At 45.0% G+C, this 20,026-nt stretch overlaps 2 protein-coding genes across 2 annotated transcripts in view; one reads left to right on the top strand and one right to left on the bottom strand.

Annotated features, from left to right (window-relative positions):
- fxn (frataxin) overlaps positions 1–20,026 on the bottom strand; it is a 162,588-nt gene that overhangs the window by 50,341 nt on the left and 92,221 nt on the right. The gene's annotated exons all lie outside the window — the stretch shown is intronic.
- The window catches only part of LOC127602247 (amyloid-beta A4 precursor protein-binding family A member 1-like), a 50,074-nt gene that overhangs the window by 5,610 nt on the left and 24,438 nt on the right, over positions 1–20,026 (top strand). The window contains exons 2-4 of the mRNA XM_052068280.1: positions 7,560–7,658; positions 7,755–7,791; positions 15,785–15,930. Of these exons, the coding sequence (XP_051924240.1) occupies positions 7,560–7,658; positions 7,755–7,791; positions 15,785–15,930 (282 nt within the window). The remainder of the gene's footprint in view (positions 1–7,559; positions 7,659–7,754; positions 7,792–15,784; positions 15,931–20,026) is intronic.

Genomic DNA, 20,026 nt, shown 5'->3' with positions numbered 1-20,026 from the left:
GTTGTTCCCAGGATCTGTTGCAACCACTCAACAAGTTTGGGGGTCACTGCCCCGAGTGCTCCGATCACCACGGGGCACGACTGTTACCTTTACCTTCCAGGCTCTCTCCAGCTCCTCTCTGAGCCCTTGGTATTTCTCGAGTTTCTCATGTTCCTTCTTTCTGATGTTTCCATCACTTGGGTCCGCTACATCCACTACAATGACTTTCCTCTGCCCTTTACCTATGAACACGATATCTGGTTGGTTCTCCATTACCATCTTGTCATTCTGGATCTGGAAGTCCCACAGGATCTTCGCTCGGTCATTCTCCACCACCTTCGGAGGTGTTTCCCATTTTGACATTGGGGTCGCACAGATGTTTCGGTAGACTATACCAGCCACCTGGTTATGGTGTTCCATGTAGGCTTTCCCTGCCAGCATCTTAATGCGTGGAAGACACCATTATCTACCTCCTCCACTCAGTGCTGTCACACTTGGAGAATGCTGGGAGCACTGTAAGAATCATGTTCTTTGATTTCTCCAGTGCCTTCATCCACCATCCACCCCAACTTACTGGGAGGCAAACTGCAGAACGCCGGAGTGGACCACCATCTCACAGCATGGATCATGGACTACCTCACAAATCGGCCGCAGTACGTGAGGTTGCAGAGCTGTGAGTCGGACAGGCTTCTCTGCAGCACTGGAGCGCCGCAGGGGACTGTTCTGCTCCATTCCTGTTCATCCTCTACACCTCGGACTTCAGACACGCCACTCCAAACTGCCACCTTCAGAAGTTCTCAGATGACTCCGCGATTGTTGGCCTCATTACAGAGGGGGACGATCGGGAGTACAGGGGACTGACAAAGGACTTTGTGGACTGGTGCCAGCAGAATCTCCTCCAGATCAACCCTAGGAAAACTAAGGAGTTGGTTGTGGATTTCTGCAGGAAACAGTCCGCACCAGCACCGATGAACATCCAGGGTATGGACATAGAGAGGGTGACCTCCTACAAGTACCTAGGTGTTCTTCTGAACAACAAACTGGACTGGTCTACTAACACGGACACCCTGATTAGGAAAGGACAGAGCCGACTCTTCCTACTCAGGAAACTGAGGTCTTTTGGGGTTCAGGGGTCGCTCCTTAAGACTTTCTATAACTCGGTGATGGCCTCGGCCATCCACTATGGCATTGTCTGCTGGTCAGGCAGCATCTCAGCCCGGGACAGAGACTGTTACACCCACACTGCAAGAAGGAGAGATATCGACGCTCGTTCCTACCGACTGCTGTCAGGCTGCTGAATAAAAAATAACAATAATAATAATTCATTCATCTTCCGAGCCGCTTGATCCTCACTAGGGTCGCGGGGGGTGCTGGAGCCTATCCCAGCTGTCTTCGGGCAGTAGGCGGGGGACACCCTGAATCGGTTGCCAGCCAATCGCAGGGCACACAGAAACGAACAACCATTCACACTCACACTCACACCTAGGGACAATTTAGAGTGTTCAATCAGCCTGCCACACATGTTTTTGGAATGTGGGAGGAAACCGCAGCACCCAGAGAAAACCCACGCAGGCCCGGGGAGAACATGCAAACTCCACAAAGGAAGGCCGGAGCTGGAATCGAACCCGGTACCTCTGCATTGTGAAGCCGACGTGCTAACCACTGGACTACCGGGCCGCCACAATAATAATAATAATAATAATTATTATTATTATTAAATGATGTGAAAGACAATTGTAAATAGCACTCCGATTTATCCATTTTTTGTTTATATTGCACTTAATTGAACAGTGTTTGTTGGGGTTTTTTTCCTCTTTCTTCTTTCTAACTACAGTGCAACCTCAGAAATAAGACCACCTATGTTACTGCTCAAGGTGGTCTTATTTTCGGGGTGGTCTGATTTCTGAAGTGGCATGCAGTAATGATAATGCAGAAGTAATGTGGCTCACATGCAACAATATACTGTAGCGTCATGTACACACAATGAGTAATAAATGATGGAATGTACATGCAACTTTATTGTACACAAAAGAAATTTAAGCATTTGAATAGTCTATGTACAGTATGTATAAGGCAAGAGAAAAAAAACTACAGCTACAAACTATGGTTCTTGGAGGAAGTAACTATCCAAAGGAGATTGTCGTTTCTTGCTATTGTGTTTCAAAGCAGCCTCTTGCAGTCCAGACTCTACAGACATAATGTTGCAAAGGATGGAGTCTAGACTGTTGGCAATAGCAAACTGCTTCAATTCCCCGGCCCATTTCATTGCTTCCGTGTAGCTTTTGATCAACAGTTCTGCTGGACATGGCTCATCTGGCTCCTCATCGTCTGACTGCACGGTTTCTCCTCTGGTGGCTGAAGTTTTGGCTGTTTTATACTCCTCTACTAAGTCTTTCTCCCATCCCTGTTGGAGATCTTCAATAGCTGGTGCCTCTTCATCTACTGTGGTGTACTCGTTGAGGGATAAGGAGCTCTCCAGATGCAGATGGTCCACTGTGTCTTGCAAGAGCTCACCAAGCTGTGTGAGACTGTCACCTTCGTCGGGAGTGTCACTGCAGATGCTGCCCTCTTCTGAAATAACACCAGCTTTTTCAAACTAACGCTTTATGGTGTGTGCCTTCACATTTTGGACTGCAGTGTGAATCCAATGGCATGCATCTAAAACGTTGATACCCTTTGAAATTTCTGATGCAGAGCCCTTTTTAATTTGGCACAGTACAGCACGAAGGAGAGACGTACGATAGTGGCACTTCATGTTCTGGATGATGCCCAGATCTAGTGGTTGCAACACTGATGTAGTGTTCGCTGGTAAAAACTGCAGCGTGACATTAGAGAATTCCGAAGCAGCTGGGTGACAGGGTGCATTGTCCAGCAACAACAACACGCGTCTCTTCTTTTTCTGCATCTTTGCATTGAACGCTGTGAGCCATTCGTGAAAAATTTCACTCGTCATCCATGCTTTGCGATTTGCTGTCCAAAACACAGGCAGATTTTTGATGTTGATATTTCTGAAACAGCGAGGCTTCAGACTCTTGCCAATAACTAACGGCTTCTCAATCTCTCCTGTGGCACTTACACACATAACCACGGTTAAGCGCTCTTTAGCTTTCTTTCCACCAGCACAATCACTACCCTTGATAACAAGTGATTTATCAGGTAGAGCTCGATAGAAAAGGCCTGTTTCATCCATATTATAGATGTCACAGGGATCATACCCTCTTGTGAGTTGAGGTAGCCGCTGTTTCCAAGCATGGACTGTCTCAGGATCTACGCTGGGTCGCTCTCCTGTTAGCTTAGCGCCTCCAATGTTGTGCCTTCGTTTGAAACGATCCAGCCAACCGTTGGACGCTTTAAAGGCTTCGTCCTTTTCAAGCTCCTTTGCGTATTCTCGTGCCTGTTCCTGGATCATCTGTCCGCTGATAGGGATATTCTGGCTGCGCGCTTTTTGAAACCATTGCCAAGTTAGCTCGTCCACGTCGTCGTAGTCGCTTCGGTAGCACAGGCGCTTTCTCGAAGAGCTAGCGTTCACTTGGTATGCGTCGAGGAGCTCCCGTTTCTTTTTCAAAATCGTTTGGATTTGAGTTTTTCCAACTCCAAACCGCTCAGCTAATGTTCGCTGGCTCGATCCTGGCTGCTCACTGGCTCGAATAACTTCTATTTTCTGTTGTAGGGTCAAATCAACTATCTTCTTGCTTGCTGCCATTTTCACTCCTGCTCATAATTATGAGGCGATAGCTTCCTCGGGACCGGATATCGTGGTCGCAATTCTGAGTTCCGGGGTGGTCTCATTTCTAGGGTTTCAATACAATACAATACATAGGCGTTCTATTTGGGACTGTACAAAACCGGTCGTATTTTTAAGGTGGTCGTTTAAATGAGGTGGTCGCATAGCGGGGTTGCTGGAGGCTGTAAATTTCCCCAGTGTGGGACTAATAAAGGATACCTTATCTTACCTTATCTTACACCCTGCAGTTATGTGTTGGATCGTCTCAGGTGCCTCTTTGCACAAACTACACCTTGGGTCTTGTCTGGTGTGATATATCTGGGCCTCAACGGCTCTGGTGCTCAGGTCCTGCTCTTGAAAAGCCAGGATGAGTGCCTCTGTGCTATCCTTCAGGCCAGCCCTCTCTGGCCACTGATAAGACTTCTTGAGATCAGCCACTTCAGTTATGGTCCGGTGGTACATCCTGTGTAGGGTCTTGTCCTCCCATAATGGTCCCTCTTCCAGCGCCTCATCCTCTGTTCCCCATTGTCTGAGACATTCTCTGAGTACGTCATCCGTTGGAGCCTTCTCCTTGATGTATTCATGGAGCTTGGATGTTTCATCCTGGACAGTGGCTCTCACACTCACTCGTCCCCGGCCTTCCTCCTTTCGGCTTGCGTACAGTCTCAGGGTACTGGATTTGGGATGGAACCCTCCATGCATTGTAAGGAGCTTTTGGGTCTTAACGTCCGTGGTCTGAATCTCTTCCTTTGGCCACCTTATTATTCCTGCAGGGTATCTGATCACTGGCAGGGCATAGCTGTTTATTGCCTGGGTCTTGTTCATGCCATTGAGCTGGCTTCTTAGGACTTGCCGCACTCCCTGGAGGTATTTGGCCGTAGCCGCTTTCCTTGTTGCCAGTTCGAGGTTGCCATTGGCTTGTGGTATACCGAGATACTTGTAGCTACCCTCAATGTCTGCTATTGTTCCTTCAGGGAGTGAGACCCCTTTAGTGCGGACTACCTTTCCTGTCTTACTCACTACCCGACTACATTTCTCAAGCCCGAATGACATCCCGATGTCGCTGCTGTAGATCCTGGTTTGTGTGGATCAGGGAGTCTATGTCCATTTCGCTCTTAGCATACAGCTTTATGTCATCCATGTAGAGGAGGTGACTGATTGTAGCTCCATTTCTGAGGCGGTATCCATAGCCTGTCTTGGTGATTACTTGGCTTAGGGGGTTCAGTCCTATGCAGAACAGCATTGGGGAAAGTGAGTCACCTTGGTATATGCCACATTTGATGGACACTTGGGTAAGTGGCTTGTGGTTTCCCACATCCTCATCGAGTTCGCAACGAAGGCTCTTAAGGTCCTGTTCACCTTATACAACTCGAAGCATTCAGTGATCCATGTATGTGGCATCGAGTCATAGGCTTTCTTGTCATCAATCCAGGCTGTGCACAGGTTGGTATGTCGGGACCTGCAGTCTTGTGCGACTGTTCTGTCAACTTGGAGCTGATGTTTGGCTCCTCTGGTATCTCTACCAATGCCCTTCTGTGCTTCGCTCATGTATTGATCCATATATCCACTTATCTTAGCCGCAATGATGCCTGACATGAGCTTCCATGTTGTGGAGAGACAGGTTATTGGCCGATAGATGGATGGGATTGATCGTCTCGCCCATCTCCCTTTTGTTCCAGTAGCCCATTTTTCATCAAGGTGCTCTGGTTCCCCAGCACCTGACCCAGACCTTGTTTGGCCGGGCGACGTCTAAGCCGGCATGTCATTCATTTTATTGTCTATCATCATTGTATTAGGTAGGCATTAGTGTGAAGGATCTTGCCCAAGGACCCACACCTATGTTATTTCTTGCTCGAAATAACAATAAAAACCAGACAGACAGTGAAATACTGGAACTGGTCTGTTTTCAACTGTCGTCTCATACCTTCACCAACAAAGGGTGCTAATATACTGTGGAACAGCCATAAAAGCCTAGTTCACATTTAACAGTATTCACACATTATATCCACATACAAACACGAAAAATCCTGGTCCGCCATCACAGTTTTTAACTTTTCGTGTTCGGTCCGGTACCAAATTACCGCATAAAATGAGGGATTACTATATTGTCAACTACAGAGTGGAAAAGATTACCGTATTTTCACGACCATTCGATGCACCGTACGGTTGGGTGCAGTCTCATTAATGGGTGCCATTTCTGTATTTTACACATAGACAAACCGCACTGTATTAATGGGCGCAGTTTTACAGTGGTAAAACATGCGCCAGCTTAAACATACGGCATGCATGCGCGCACGCTAACACGTTAGCTTGAAGCATACGGTAGCATGCCAAGACATACGGATACACGCTAAAACACGTTTTTAAAAAGGCAACGAAAGCAGAACTGAATTCGGGTGTATTTTATTTAGCCATCGTACAATGTTCTCACGTTTTTCGATCAATCATCACCCAGAAATCCATCAAAGTCCTCATCCTCTGTATCAGAAGCAGAGGACTGCACATCCCAGTTGTCATTGAACGCATCACATGCTAAAGTGTGAGTTGCTACGCATTGCCGAGCGGAAAGAAGGAGCAGCAAAAGCAAACTTAACATTTCTCTCGTGTGAAGCTTTCCCACATTTGAATGTAAAGAACAGAGCGAAACATGGTGGCAGCGCGCGTGGGTGTAGAAAGAATTGAACAATTGTGCAAGTACCATAATCCATCAAAAACGCTGCGTTCCCTCTCGTTGTCAGAGTCACTCTCATTGCCATGTGGCTCCACCGAAATGATGCCGGCTTTGCCAAAAACTCGAACAACAGTGCAAGCAGACACGTTCGGCCAAGCAGCAAATCCATTTGCAAATTGTGGCGTAACTCGCCCAGCGCAGCCTCTCACTCTTTGTAAAGTTATGTTTGCCATCGATCATCCATCGTTCCCATGCCGTTTGCAACTTTACTTTTAACGTCCGGTTGATGCCGATGTCCAGCGGTTGGAGTTCTTTAGTCAAGCCTCCGGGAATAACGGCAAACTCAGAGTTCATTTGCTTGACTTGGTTTTTCACCGCTGCTGTGAGATGGGCACGCATGCCAAAAGCATAACCGATGGCTTGAAGTTTGAACTGAGATTCGTAGGCGTGTCTCTTTGTCGAATTTATTTTCGGGGGTTCTTAGAAACCAAAACCGAAGTTGTTTTGCAACAATGCACATTGCCACACTCTATATAGGTGTTGGTACCTGCTTGCGACGTCCCTTTAGCGTCCACTTACACGCCCACCCTTCACCCATTGGCGGACTGCTCCCCAGCATTCCTGTCCTCTCTCACGTCTGCCTTCTCTCCCTCTCTCTCTCTCTCTCTCTCTCTCTCTCTCTCTCTCTCTCTCTCTCTCTCTCTCTCTCTCTCTCTCTCTCTCCATATATGCATATATACACGCCCACCCTTCCCTGATTGGCCGACTTCTTTCCCGCATGCCTGGCCACAGTCACTTCTGCCTTTTCTCTATATAAACAGCGTGTCGGCTGTCAATCAGCTTTCGGAACTCTGCGCATACAAAAGACGCTCCGCATCATAATGCGTCCTGTCCATTTTGGAGAAAATTTAAGACTTTTCCACCGCCTTTATTACCGATTCGTCTTACTGTTTATTGTGTATGTTAAATCGCTCCATGTACAGCACTTTGTATGCAGCGATGGCTGTTCGAAAGTGCTCTATAAATACTGTTGACTTGACTTGACTTGACTTTTAATGGCGCCTTATAGTCGTGAAAATACGGTAAATCATTCTTTGCATGTTTTTTTTTCAGCCTTTTCACACAAACATCAGAATTGAAATGCATTGAATATTCACTGCTTTCTTTCTGTTCTTCCTTTGCAAGTGCCCTGATACTGGCTCTACCTCTCTCATTGGTGGTGAATCAGAGAGCAGACTTATTCCACATGATGGCAGCTGTGAATCATCTCCCCACAGCAAAGATGTATGCTTGACATTTTCTGCAAATTATCCCCTGTATCATGTCACTTCTTGATTATCCTGTGAAACACTTAATGTTCTCTCCAATCTATGATAATAGTCCAGAAGTCTTGCATCCTTACCAACATATGTTGAAGGTGAGTCTCACCTAATATAATTTAATGCAGCATGAACGAATAAACAGGGACTGTTTTATTCATTTCTGTATATATGTACAATGTATTACCACGTATGCACTACATTATTATATATTATCAACAAACAAAGATGCCAACAGGTCTGATGTCAAATTATGCATCTTTACCTTGACATCTAACGAAATGTATTGTTGTTCTTGGATATAAGTTACTATTTGCCTTTTTACATTTCTGGGGATAATGGGCAAGTATGAATGAAAAAGGAGAGTGAAACACATCCTCAGTGATAACATGATTTCACATGCCAAATGCTAAAAAAAACGTATTTATTGGGATTGTTAGTTGGATTGAGTGGATACATACCATAATATTTAGTTGAATTGGTCGTCTATTAAAATGCTTATTTCGGTCAAGTTAGAGAAAAAAATACAAGTGGTAGCAAAAAAACAAACAAACAAAAGACCAATATCACAGATATACTGTACAGCACCTATGTAGAAGTCATGGCCCGCGGGCCAAATCCGGCCCGCGAGAAGGTTTTCAACGGCCCCTGGGATTATATTGATTTATTATTAAACCGGCCCGCAGACTGTAGCAAGCCGGCAGCCCGCAGAGCCTTTACACGTACCAATACTACGCAACGCAATGCAACGGCAACACACCAAGCAGTTGGCCGCTTTATTCAATATTTATTCGTGCAGCAGTCGTTCGCATAACAGTGACGTTAACTTTCCGATACCCGTCAAAAATGGCAAAATGGAAGGTGGACACTGAGAACCGGGTGTTTTACACAGGGTGGGAATCGGAGTACATGTTCATGGACGTAGCTGGAAAATCTGTGTGTCTTCTGTGCGGAGGTGTGGCAGTATTGAAAGAGTATAATCAGAGACGACATCATGAAACGAAACACACGGACAAAAACAAGTCAAGTCAAGTCAACAGTATTTATAGAGCACTTTCAAACAGCCATCGCTGCATACAAAGTGCTGTACATGGAGCGATTAAACATACACAATAAACAGTAAGACGAAATGGTAATAAAGGCGGTAGAAAGCACCAAGCAGTAAAATCATGCCGAGTCGAACGCCAAAGAATACAAGTGAGTTTTGAGGAGGGCTTTAAAGATGGGCAGCGAGGAGGCTTGCCGAATGTTCAGTGGGAGGTCATTCCAGAGAGAGGGACCAGCAACAGAAAAGGCTCGATCCCCTCTGAGCCTCAGTTTAGTTCTTGGTACTTCTAACAAAGACTGGTCCACAGACCTGAGGCACCGGGAAGGTGTGTAGGGGCGGATGAGCTCAGAGAGGTAAGGTGGCGCGAGATTATTTAGAGATTTGAAAACAAAGAGGAGGATCTTGAAAATAACTCTAAAATGAATGGGGAGCCATTGAAGGGATGCCAGAGTAGGAGTTATATGCTCCCTCTTACGAGTACCAGTCAAGAGGTGAGCAGCGGCATTCTGGACCAGCTGAAGGCGCTTAATGGAGGACTGGCTGACTCCAAAGTACAGGGCATTACAGTAATCGAGCCGGGATGTGACATAGGCATGGGTTACTGTCTCAAAGTGTTCATGTGAGAGGAAAGGTTTTATTTTGGCCAGCTGTCTAAGGTGAAAGAAGCTGGATTTAACAACGGCACCAATTTGCCGATCGAGTTTTTAAATCACTGTCCAGTTTAAGGCCCAAGTTTGACACCGTTGATTTCAAATATGGAGACAGGGGGCCCAAGTCTACAGGATGGAATGTACAAGGGCCACTGGGACCAAACAATATCACCTCTGTCTTCTTTTCGTTGAATTTCAAGAAATTTTGTGCCATCCAGGTTTTGATTTCTTCCAGACAGGATAGGAGTGGCCTTAATGAGAAGGCGTCTTTCTTGCTCAGTGGGACATAGATCTGGCAGTCATCTGCATAGCAGTGGTAGGGAATACCATGTTTCCTTAAGATGGAACCCAATGGGAGAAGATACAGCGAGAATTAGCAGAGGCCCAAGAATTGAGCCCTGTGGAACACCACATGACAGGGGAGCAGTGCGTGACTCAGAGCAGCCAAGGCTGACACAAAAGGTCCTGTCAGCTAGATAGGACCTAAACCACTCAAGAGCACTGCCACCAATGCCCACAAAGTGCTGCAAACGAGTCAGCAGAATACTGTGATCCACTGTATCAAATGCTGCAGTTAAGTCCAATAAGACCAGACACACGTGGTCTCCAGAGTCATTTGCCAGGAGGATGTCATTAGAAACGCGTAACAGGGCTGACTCCGTGCTATGCATCGTCTTGAAACCTGACTGGAAGACCTCCAAGATGTTATGTTAATGCAAGAAAAGTTTCAACTGCATGTGCACCACTTCTTCCAGAATTTTGGAAATGAAAGGCAGTTTTGAAATGGGCCTGTAACTTGACAGCACATCTGGATCAAGACCAGGTTTCTTGATCAAGGGTTATACCACAGCATGTTTAAACTGTTGGGGAACTACACCAGAAGAAAGGTGTAGTCCAAAAGTGCCAAGGACACAGTATCAAAAGAATACAAGAATATGGACATGGAATAAAGGCTAAAGAAAGTTGAGGAATAAAAAGAAGCCTCAAATTTCAACAGGCTCTGTTCAAAAAAGCCAAATCACGAAGCCAGGCTGCTGTCAGGGCCAATTTCATTGTGGACAAAGCGATCGCTCAATCAGCCCGGCCATTAACGGAGGGAGATTTCATTAAAAACTGTATGCTGACCAAGTTTGCCCTGAAAAAAAGCAACTCTTTCTAAACGTGAACATGAGCAGAAACACCATTGCCGAGCGAGTATAGCAGTTGGCCAGTCGTCAAACAGAGCAGCTTGTGAAAAGGGGAAAAGATGTCATCACATATTCCTCGGCTGTGAATGAGAGCACTGACGTTGCCCAGTTGTCAATTCTCATCCGCGGAGTGGACTGCAGCCTAAGCGTGACAGAGGAGCGTTTTTTTGGCTTCGTGCCCTATGCATGACACGGCAACAGTGCATAAAAAATGTAAGGCGGTGGGTGCTGCGCAGTCTGCTCGTTTCCTCCCCGATGCAATGGCCCAGCTGCGCATCCAGGCTGCTTAAACACCGTCGATGTTTGGCAGCACATTCCTGCGTGAACAACTATTTTCTTTGATGAAGCTGAACAAAACATCAAACCGAAGTCGACTTACTGCTGAACACCTTCACTCAATGTTGAGGATTTCCTCAGCTCAGAACCTGACTCCAAATATTGATGAACTTGAAGAAAAGATGAGACACCATCAGGTATCAGCAACAGCCTCAAAGAAGTGAATATTACTGTGCAATCACATGTTCAGAGTTTTTACTCAGTTCGTTTAAAAAATTAAAATTTGATATTTGTTTTCACTGCATGTTACTTCTCCTTGAAGAAAGTGTTTTTGAAAGTAGAGAGGTTCATATATTTTTGCACTTTATTTTTCTTGCTTTTCAATCAAATTATGTTTTAAAAATATTTCATTCAAGTGAATGATCGAAATTTGCTATTATTTGTTTTTCTTTGCATGTCGCAGCGTGTGACATCTCGTACAACCCAGCGTTTTGAGTAACCCCAGACCATACGGCGGTCAGTCTTCCCTCGTGTCTGTCACGTTTGCGTGGTGGTGGTGGACCCCAAAAAGCAGACAAGAGGGAGGAGCAGGGTGTACTTAACAAATTGTATTAAAACATAGAGAACTAAATCCAAAACAAAGTTCCAAGAACACAAGGAATCCAAAGTACCAAAACAAAACCATGACTGTGGCAAAAAACTAACAGGAACAGAACCATGACAGAAACAAACAGTTGCAAGCAAAGGAACAGCAACAACGACCCATGAGTGGTCTGTCTGGGAGTACTTTTAAAGCACTAATTACAAAATGACCAACAGGTGTGCAGCTGCAGGGATAGCCCTACAGTGCCACCTGTTCCAAACAGAATCATGACAATGTCAACATCAGTGCCTACCATCCCCACTTACCACAGGACAGCAACGCAGTAAGTCCTCCACGTAAAGTTGGTGACAGGCTTCCACCCAGGTCCACAGATGTCTCTGTCTATCTCTGTCTTCCATTCAACCTCCAGGAAACATGGGTCACTCAAGGGACCAAATACAAGAGAAAGAACGTTGTCCATTATCCACCATTCTCCTTCTTCGTAAACTTTGTGAACAGGTACTCAGAAATGAAGATGGATCCCAGTTTTGCCCTGCAAGGTTCCAACACAGTACTCTACAACGATGATGAAAAACCTCCTCAGTGATAATTTTATAGTTTGAGCCCTGCGAGTCCCAGGGACTCACTGATTTAAAAAAATAAAAGGTATGAGTCCCATTATGCATTTAGAGCATAGGTGGACAAACTACGGCCCGCGGGCCAGATCCGGCCTGTTGGTCTTTTTAATCCGGCCCGCCGAAGGTTGGTACCGTACACAATTAAGGTTTGATGTAAATTATTGCATTAATTTCATTTGGACTTGTAATGACAGGCATTTTAACGCCAGGTGGTGCAGTTACTTGAAGTTGCAGAGAACGGGGAGGGAGGGAGAGAGGATACGAATGCCGGCAGTTGCGCTAACTCAAATACCTGTAACTCTGCTCAATATGATGGAATAAGTGCGTCTGTGCCGCTATTTTCAATCATTGGATCGAAAACGGCGACATGCAAGTGACTCTTTATTGCAGTGAGTTTTACTGGAATTGCGAACATTTTTACGTCCTGCAGATCATGGCATCCAAACGAAGAGGGACACTAATGGCCGTGGAAGACAAAGTGAAGTGTATCTGATTAAACGAAGCGGGTTACAAAGTACGAAACATTCAGGAGACGCTTGGAGTCTAGAAGACTCAAATCTATGAGACTTTGAAAAACGCGGAAGCGATTCTTGCTCAGTCCGACTCTGGGTGTTTCCATGCTCAGAGCGAATTGTATGCGGCTCCACGGACAGTCAAGTAAATAAATGTTTCCTGGAATCGTTTCACTGTTATGATGCTAAAAAACTTTCCGCAAACTGGACCGCTAATAAGAGAGCAATCGAGTTCCATCGCGCTATGTACATCGAAGACTTCGAAGCGTCCCGTGACTGGGTTCAAACGTTTACTGCACGACATCAGCTGAGCAACGCTGTCTCGTGTAGTGATCGAGGGGAGGTCAAGTTCGAGACAGTGAGTGAGTGGAAAGAAAGCCACCAGGTCTTTTACTCGTCTTATTTTGTAGCAAATAGGATTAACATTGTCGTATTTTGTCATATACCTGTACTGTATGCTGCAGTTTTTGGGCAATATATTGTTGCTCTTTGTTGCTTGTGTTGTCACACATGTATGTTGTTAACATACTTGGACGTTCATATAGGAGATATACCACAGTTGTTTCACTGTTTTCATTTTTAGAAAAAAGTATGGTAATACTTTAATGCTTTTGTTCTGTTGATGTTTGGTATGGACTGTCAACATATACAGTTTTTTAAATGTACTGTATCATGTGCTGACCCGGTCCACCTGTCAAATTTAGAAACCAATGTGGCCTCTGAGCCAAAAAGTTTGCCCACCCTTGGACTAGATTGATCTCTACTGAACAAGAAAAAAAGCATTGAAACATGCTTGCTTGTATTTTTTTCCACATTGTTTGGCAGTTGGGACAAAAAATGTGAGTTATGTTACATTATTACTGGCATAGAAAGACATTGTGGTATCTTCATGGGAAAGTTAAAATCAGAAAGTGTTGTAGTGTTCATCTTACTGAAAATGAGTTACAAATGTTGCACAATTAGAATTGTTTTGCATAATTTCACTGAAGAAATCATTTTTTCTGCACTTTCATTATTTAGCAATGATAATACTCTTAACAGCTTCTGTAAACAATGTCATTAACTTATTTCAACGTAGAAATAAAATTTGAAATCGGGAGTAGATTTCTAACTTTTGGCCCAGCCCTCCACAATATTTTCTGACTCTCATTTGCATTCCCCCCCCCCCTCCCCCCCGGGAAAAGAATCAACTTTTCCACAACAGTGTTTTGGGTTGGGGTTTTTTTCAAGCTTGTATAACGCAATGAAAGAGAGGGCCTGGGGTAGACCGACGAGAGGTCCGCACAGGTGATTCATCTTTTTTCGTGGAAATAAGCCTTTGTTATTTTTGTCTTAAATATATTTATTAACAGACTTTACAAAACGTTATTATACATATTTTATACTGTTTTTATTATAATTCCTATTATTACGATCGTTTAATTTGTGTGTGTGCGCACCAGAGAGCGTGCACAAGAATTAGTACGTGCGTGTGCAAATATGCGTGTGTGCATGCCTGCGAGCATGTGTGTGTGTGTGTGTGTGCGTGTGTGATGAATGCAATTCCGCATAAGTGTGCAATCGTAAAAAAAGGCTGTGTGTAGAAAAAAAATCTGAAACTGCATTTAAGGGTGGCTCAATACTGGCTGGCCATATACGGGTTGGAGTTGTAAATTGATTTCTGGCCCAAATACTTCACTCCACAATTGGCCCCCATCTGGTTTGCCAGAGTCAAGCCAGTGCCTCCTTTGCCAATCCATTATGCCAGTGCCGACACAAGGCCAGCTTTGCCAGCTTCATGCCAGATGCCTTTGCTGACTGGGTAGTTGATTAGTGAGTAGGTTGTCACTCACTAGTTCTATTTTTGGAGCTCATTAGTTGAACTAGTTAAGTGAAAATGTTGCACTTGTGGAACTAATGGATATTTGGGGTATTACTGGTTAACAAGTAAAATGTTTACACTCACGAGTTCGATATCAAGTGTTTAAGGGGCTTAAACTAATTAAGTAATCACTCTTTTATCCACTACTAGTGGATATTTCAGCTCTCACTAGTTAACTAGTGCAGGAAATCATGGGCCACGAGTTAACAATCCACATTTCACCAGCTAACACACCGATGCTTTTTTATCTTACTAGTTAATTAGTAAGACAGTACTTTTTGATGGCCAAGTGGCAAAAGTGGCACTAGTTGCCAAAAATTCCAAACGTTTCTGTGCAGCTAGTACAAGAAAGTGCAGAACTAGTGTGGCTGAATATCCACCTAGTGCTGACACAGACCAAACTAGTGAAATGCACTGATGATATGGAATAAGTGCTAAAATGTGGCAGTTGTTAGTCAAGTTGGCGCTTCTCCCTCTCCAAGGACAGAATTCTCATGTTTTTGCACCATGGACTTGGGCTTAGTTTAGCAAGGCAAGTTTCGTCAAGATTGTCCCGTGACTCACTGATAACTCTCCCTGCGTAGAGATATGCAGGCTGAGATTTGGCCCAGCTGGTATGCTGTGTGGATCACATTCAACAAGTAGACAAATATACTCCAATTTAATTGTGGCTTGCCTTAAACACCTCTTTATCTAGTATATTCCTCTTTTTATCAACGCTACACCCTCAAAGACAGGGCAGGTCTGGAGCATAAGTTAGGTTTCCTTGGTAACATGACAATGCTGGAGCTCCCAAAATGAACACTGCATGGACCGAGTAGAGACTGAACGTGTGTTTGAGCAAAAGACACAACTTAAGTTCACCTGACATGGGGCACGCACCATTTCTATAGCACGAATGAGAAATGATTTATTTAATTAATTAACGATGGCTGAATTTTACTGCCGGCATAAAACTCAGCCACCACTCAGGGTGGCTTTTCTTTATGAAATTTAGAAGGCTTAAACAGATGAAAAACCTCTGAAATCAGTCATTAATAAAAGGCTGTGACAGGAAGAGTTTTCATAGCTGGGAGGTAAATACGTTTTATTTAAGCACAGACAGTGCACAATGCAGTTGAATGAGATGATGAGGTGACATGAGAATACATAAACAGACTAATTAGGGTGAAAAGATACAGGAATGTCTCTTACTTTTATGTTCCTCCTATTAATTCTTTTGATTGATTCTAAAGAGCCATAAAACTTCAAGTGTGCACACCATACTGCTATCCATTATCATGTGAATATACAGTAGATTCCATTCTTTATTTGAATCTTCTTTTTAACTGTTCAGTCCCAGGCCCATGTGACCCAGACGACCTTATTGACGGGATCATCTTTGCAGCAAACTACTTGGGCTACATTCAGATGCTATCAGTTAAGACTCCGACAAAGAACATCCGCATGATGCAAGCACAGGAGGCTGTCACCCGCATTAAGGTGAAACACACCCAGCCAAGTCAGATTCACTTCCAGTTACACTCTTGCATTCAGACTTAAGCACCCATGTTTATAATATGCCGAGTCCTTTCCTATGGCTCCACCACCCATGGACGAGCTGAGGGGCAATGCAGTGGTAACTAGCAGTGACTGGTAGATGGCTCTAATTATGTGGAATATCACCTCTCTGGCAGGGAATGGCTTGTACTGTCTAACGTGGTGTGTGATGTCGAACAATGCTGGCTAGATAGAGCTTGGATTCAACAACCAACTTTCTTGAAAAGGGTTTGTCGTCTCTTCTACTCAATCCTCTTGAGTTGCTCATAATGAGAATTGGATGTGGATGTAGGCATATCCATTGCCCTCTGATATGGGCTTATCTGTACTCAGTACAGATTGTCAATAACAAATACTATGCATCGGCATAAGTTGGTCGAATTGTGCACTTGGCTCCAGGACCCACTAAGCTGCAGTGCAACGATTGAAGTTGTGGTTGTATCTTTGGCTACATGTCACATATTTGAAGGACAGAGCTGTCAACGGTTCACCACCCTGTTGTGTATTAGCTCCAATAGTGGGGAGGAAGATGATCTGGCATGGCTGTACAAAACGCATTGTGTCGAGCTGCTGTTCATGTCTTAGAAATCCAAATCCAAATCCAAACATATCTTGTAGTGATGGGTCGATGAGGCATCATGAAACATATTGACACACTGCGTTGATACAGAACACTGACACATACTGGACTTTAAAAATCCCTGCAGGCAACCCACTTGACGGACTGAACTGACACTGATTGGATGACCTAGTGCAGGGGTGGCTCACGCGCGGCTCGCAAGCAGCATGCGGCTCTTTGGCTGGTTCAATACGGTACCCGGACTTTCACATGACAAGATTCGAAAACGCCTCGGCGGTGGCGCTGCCATTAAAACAGCGCTAGGTACAGCAGAATTTACGATGTCAGTCTATCATCATTCCCGTTACTTGATTGACATACGGGGCAACCAGTCAGATGACAACTGAATTTTCACGTTTACAGCACCGCTCATGCGCAAACAATGGCACTAAGCTCTAAGCTAGTCAGCGAATTACCTCTGATTTTAAGGCAGGGGTGCCCAATACGTCGATCGCCATCAACCGGGTGCCAGCCGGCTGGTCCCAAGTCGACCACAAGGTTTGGGAGGAGGAAATGGGGGGGACTTAATGTGTCTGTGTGTTTCAATTTCGTTCATGTTTGGTGACGTTCCGGCTGTTGTTCATCTTGGCGTGCATGCATGCATGTATTTACGCACGTGTGCATGATTGGGCGCCCACATGCGTGCGTGTGCATATATTTGCACATGCGTGATCCAGTCGATCGCGAGAGGTTGGTCACTTCAAAAGTCAATCTCAGTCAAAAAAGTTTGCTGAATGTGGCATGCTGACCCAAGTAGTAAGAGACCGCTGCAGCTCGCATGTAGACAGTGCCTGCTTCGAGTTACAACAACGGAATACACGCCGGATTTGACAAGGATTGTGAAAGAGAAGGGTTGCCAAAAGTCTCTGCACTCAGGCGCTAAACAACATGCATAGGAAGAGAAAAATGTGCCATGTAATGGTTAAGTGATATAATAATAATGTTAAATATGAATTGACCGAAAAACTAGAGCCAAATTCATCCTATGAAGACACTTCTTAATTTGAACACTAGATGTTGATGGAACAAATTGTCCATTGAGTGCTCCCATCTCATACAAGTCCATACACACCTTAAAGTCTCAACAAGTACATACCAGAGCAAATGCCCTTAAAATGCCTTTACGGATGCCTAACAAAGATTAAAATGATGACAATAAAGCGTAATGCTTCAAGATGAGTTCCGTTGTTGGAGTTTTACAGGCTATACTGTTAACTGTTGTTTTATGACTATCACTTTTATTTCTTTCTTGAATGTTGTAATGAAATAACAACATGGGATTCCTCAGATATACAAGAATACGTTTGTGTTACGATAGCCAACACTTTGGAACTGCTTTGTGTAACAATATTACCGGTGAGTGTTATTTCAGAATCAGAATCATCTTTATTGGCCAAGTATGTAGAACACACAAGGAATTTGTCTCCGGTACAACACGCTGCATTAGTATCATCGTAAACAACAAAATCATTGAAAATTTTTAGAGTAACCAGTATTTTTTTGTAGTACCATTTTGTAGTACAAGAAGAGTGACTATGTCAGTGACTGTTTAAGGAGTTAATGGCTAGAGGGAAGAAGCTGTTTAAGTGTCTACTGGATTTGGTGCGCATGGATCTGTAGCGTCTGCTTGAGGGGAGTAGCTGGAAAAGGTGGTGGGCAGGGTGCGGGGGATCCAGGAGGATTTTCCGTGCCCTTGTCTTGATTCTTGCAGTGTGCAAGTCCTCAAGAGTGGGTAGGGCGGTGCTAACGATTTTTTCCGCCCTCCTAACTGTCCGTTGAAGTCGGATTTTGTCCTTTTTTGTGGCGGCCCCAAACCAAACCGTGATGGAAGAACACAGGATTGATTCGATGACTGCCGTGTAGAACAGACGTAGCACCTCCTGTGGCAGGCCATGCTTCCTCAGCAGCCTCAGGAAGTACATCCGATGCCGGGCCCTTTTCAGGATGGCGATGGTGTTGACTTCCCACTTCATGTCCTGGGAGACTGTGATTCCCAGGAACTTGAAGGTCTCGATGGTTGACACAGGGCAGTTGGATAGTGTGAGGGGCAACTGTGGAGAAGAATGTTTCCTGAAGTCCACGATCATCTCTACAGTCTTGAGCGTGTTCATCCCGAGGTTGTGTCGTCTGCACCAGAGCTCCAGCTGCTCCACTTGTTGGCGGTACGCAGACTCGTCGCCGTCTTTGATGAGACTGATGACCGTGGTGTCGTCTGCAAACTTTATGAGTTTGACAGCTGGATCTGTTGAGGTGCAATCGTTTGTGTAGAGAGAGAAGAGCAGTGGACAGAGGACACATCCCTGTGGGGCTCCAGTGCTGGTGGTGCGTATTGATGATGTTGTTGCTCCCAGTCTCACCTGTTGTGTCCGTCCCGTCAGGAAGCTGAGGATCCACTGGCAGATCATAGGGGGTCACAAAGAGTATGGAGAATTTTGGGTTTGAGGAGTTCTGGGATAATGGTGTTGAACGCAGAGCTGAAATCCACAAATGGAATCCTTGCGTAGGTCCCTGTGCTGTCGAGGTGCTCGAGGATGTAGTGCAGACCTATGTTGACTGCGTCTTCCACAGACCTGTTTGCCCAATAGGCAAACTGGAGAGGGTCCAGCAGGGGTCCAGTGACGTTCTTTAGGTGGTTCAGCACAAGGCGTTCAAAAGACTTCATGACCACAGACGTCAGGGCAACAGGCCTATAGTCGTTCAGTCCCGATGTTGCTGATTTCTTGGGAACTGGGATGATGGTAGACTGTTTGAAGCAGGATGGGACCTCACACAGCTCCAGGGATCTGTTGAAGATTTGTGTGAAGACCGGAGCCAGCTGGTCAGCGCAGACTTTCAGGCAGGAGGGGGACACTTTGTCGGGCTTCGCAGCTTTCTTGATCTTTTGCTGCTTGAAGAGCCGTCTCACGTCCTGTTTGTGGATCTGTAATGGAGAAAGAGTGTGGAGGGGTAGGTAGAGTGGTTTCTGGTAGAGGTGGGTGTGTGTGGGAAATGGGGGTGTCCTTTTCAAAGCGGCAGAAAAACATGTTTAGTTCATTAGCAAGACCCTTATTGTTCACTGTTTGGGGGGATGAACAAGCAGGGAAAAGATCAAGACCTGTCTATACATATATATATATGTGTATATATATATATATATATATATATATATATACACAGGCTGGATAGCTCAGTTGATAAGGCATCGGTTCGGCATACGGGAGACGGTGGTTCGAATCCCGCTTGGGGCAAAAATGAGCACATAACACCATCCAGTGTGGGTCCTTGGGCAAGATCCTTCACGCTAATGCCTACCTCATACAATGATGAGAAACAATAAAACGAATGACATGCCGGCTCAGACGTCGCAGGGCCAAACAAGGTCTGCGTCAGGTGCTGGGGAACCAGAGCACCTTGATGAAAAATGGGCTACTGGAACAAAGC

Source organism: Hippocampus zosterae, chromosome 6 (genome assembly GCF_025434085.1).
Source record: "Hippocampus zosterae strain Florida chromosome 6, ASM2543408v3, whole genome shotgun sequence".
NCBI classification, from domain to species: Eukaryota; Metazoa; Chordata; class Actinopteri; order Syngnathiformes; family Syngnathidae; genus Hippocampus; species Hippocampus zosterae.
The sequence above is the reverse complement of the archived record's forward strand: the minus strand, read 5'-3'. Positions and strand labels throughout refer to the sequence as shown.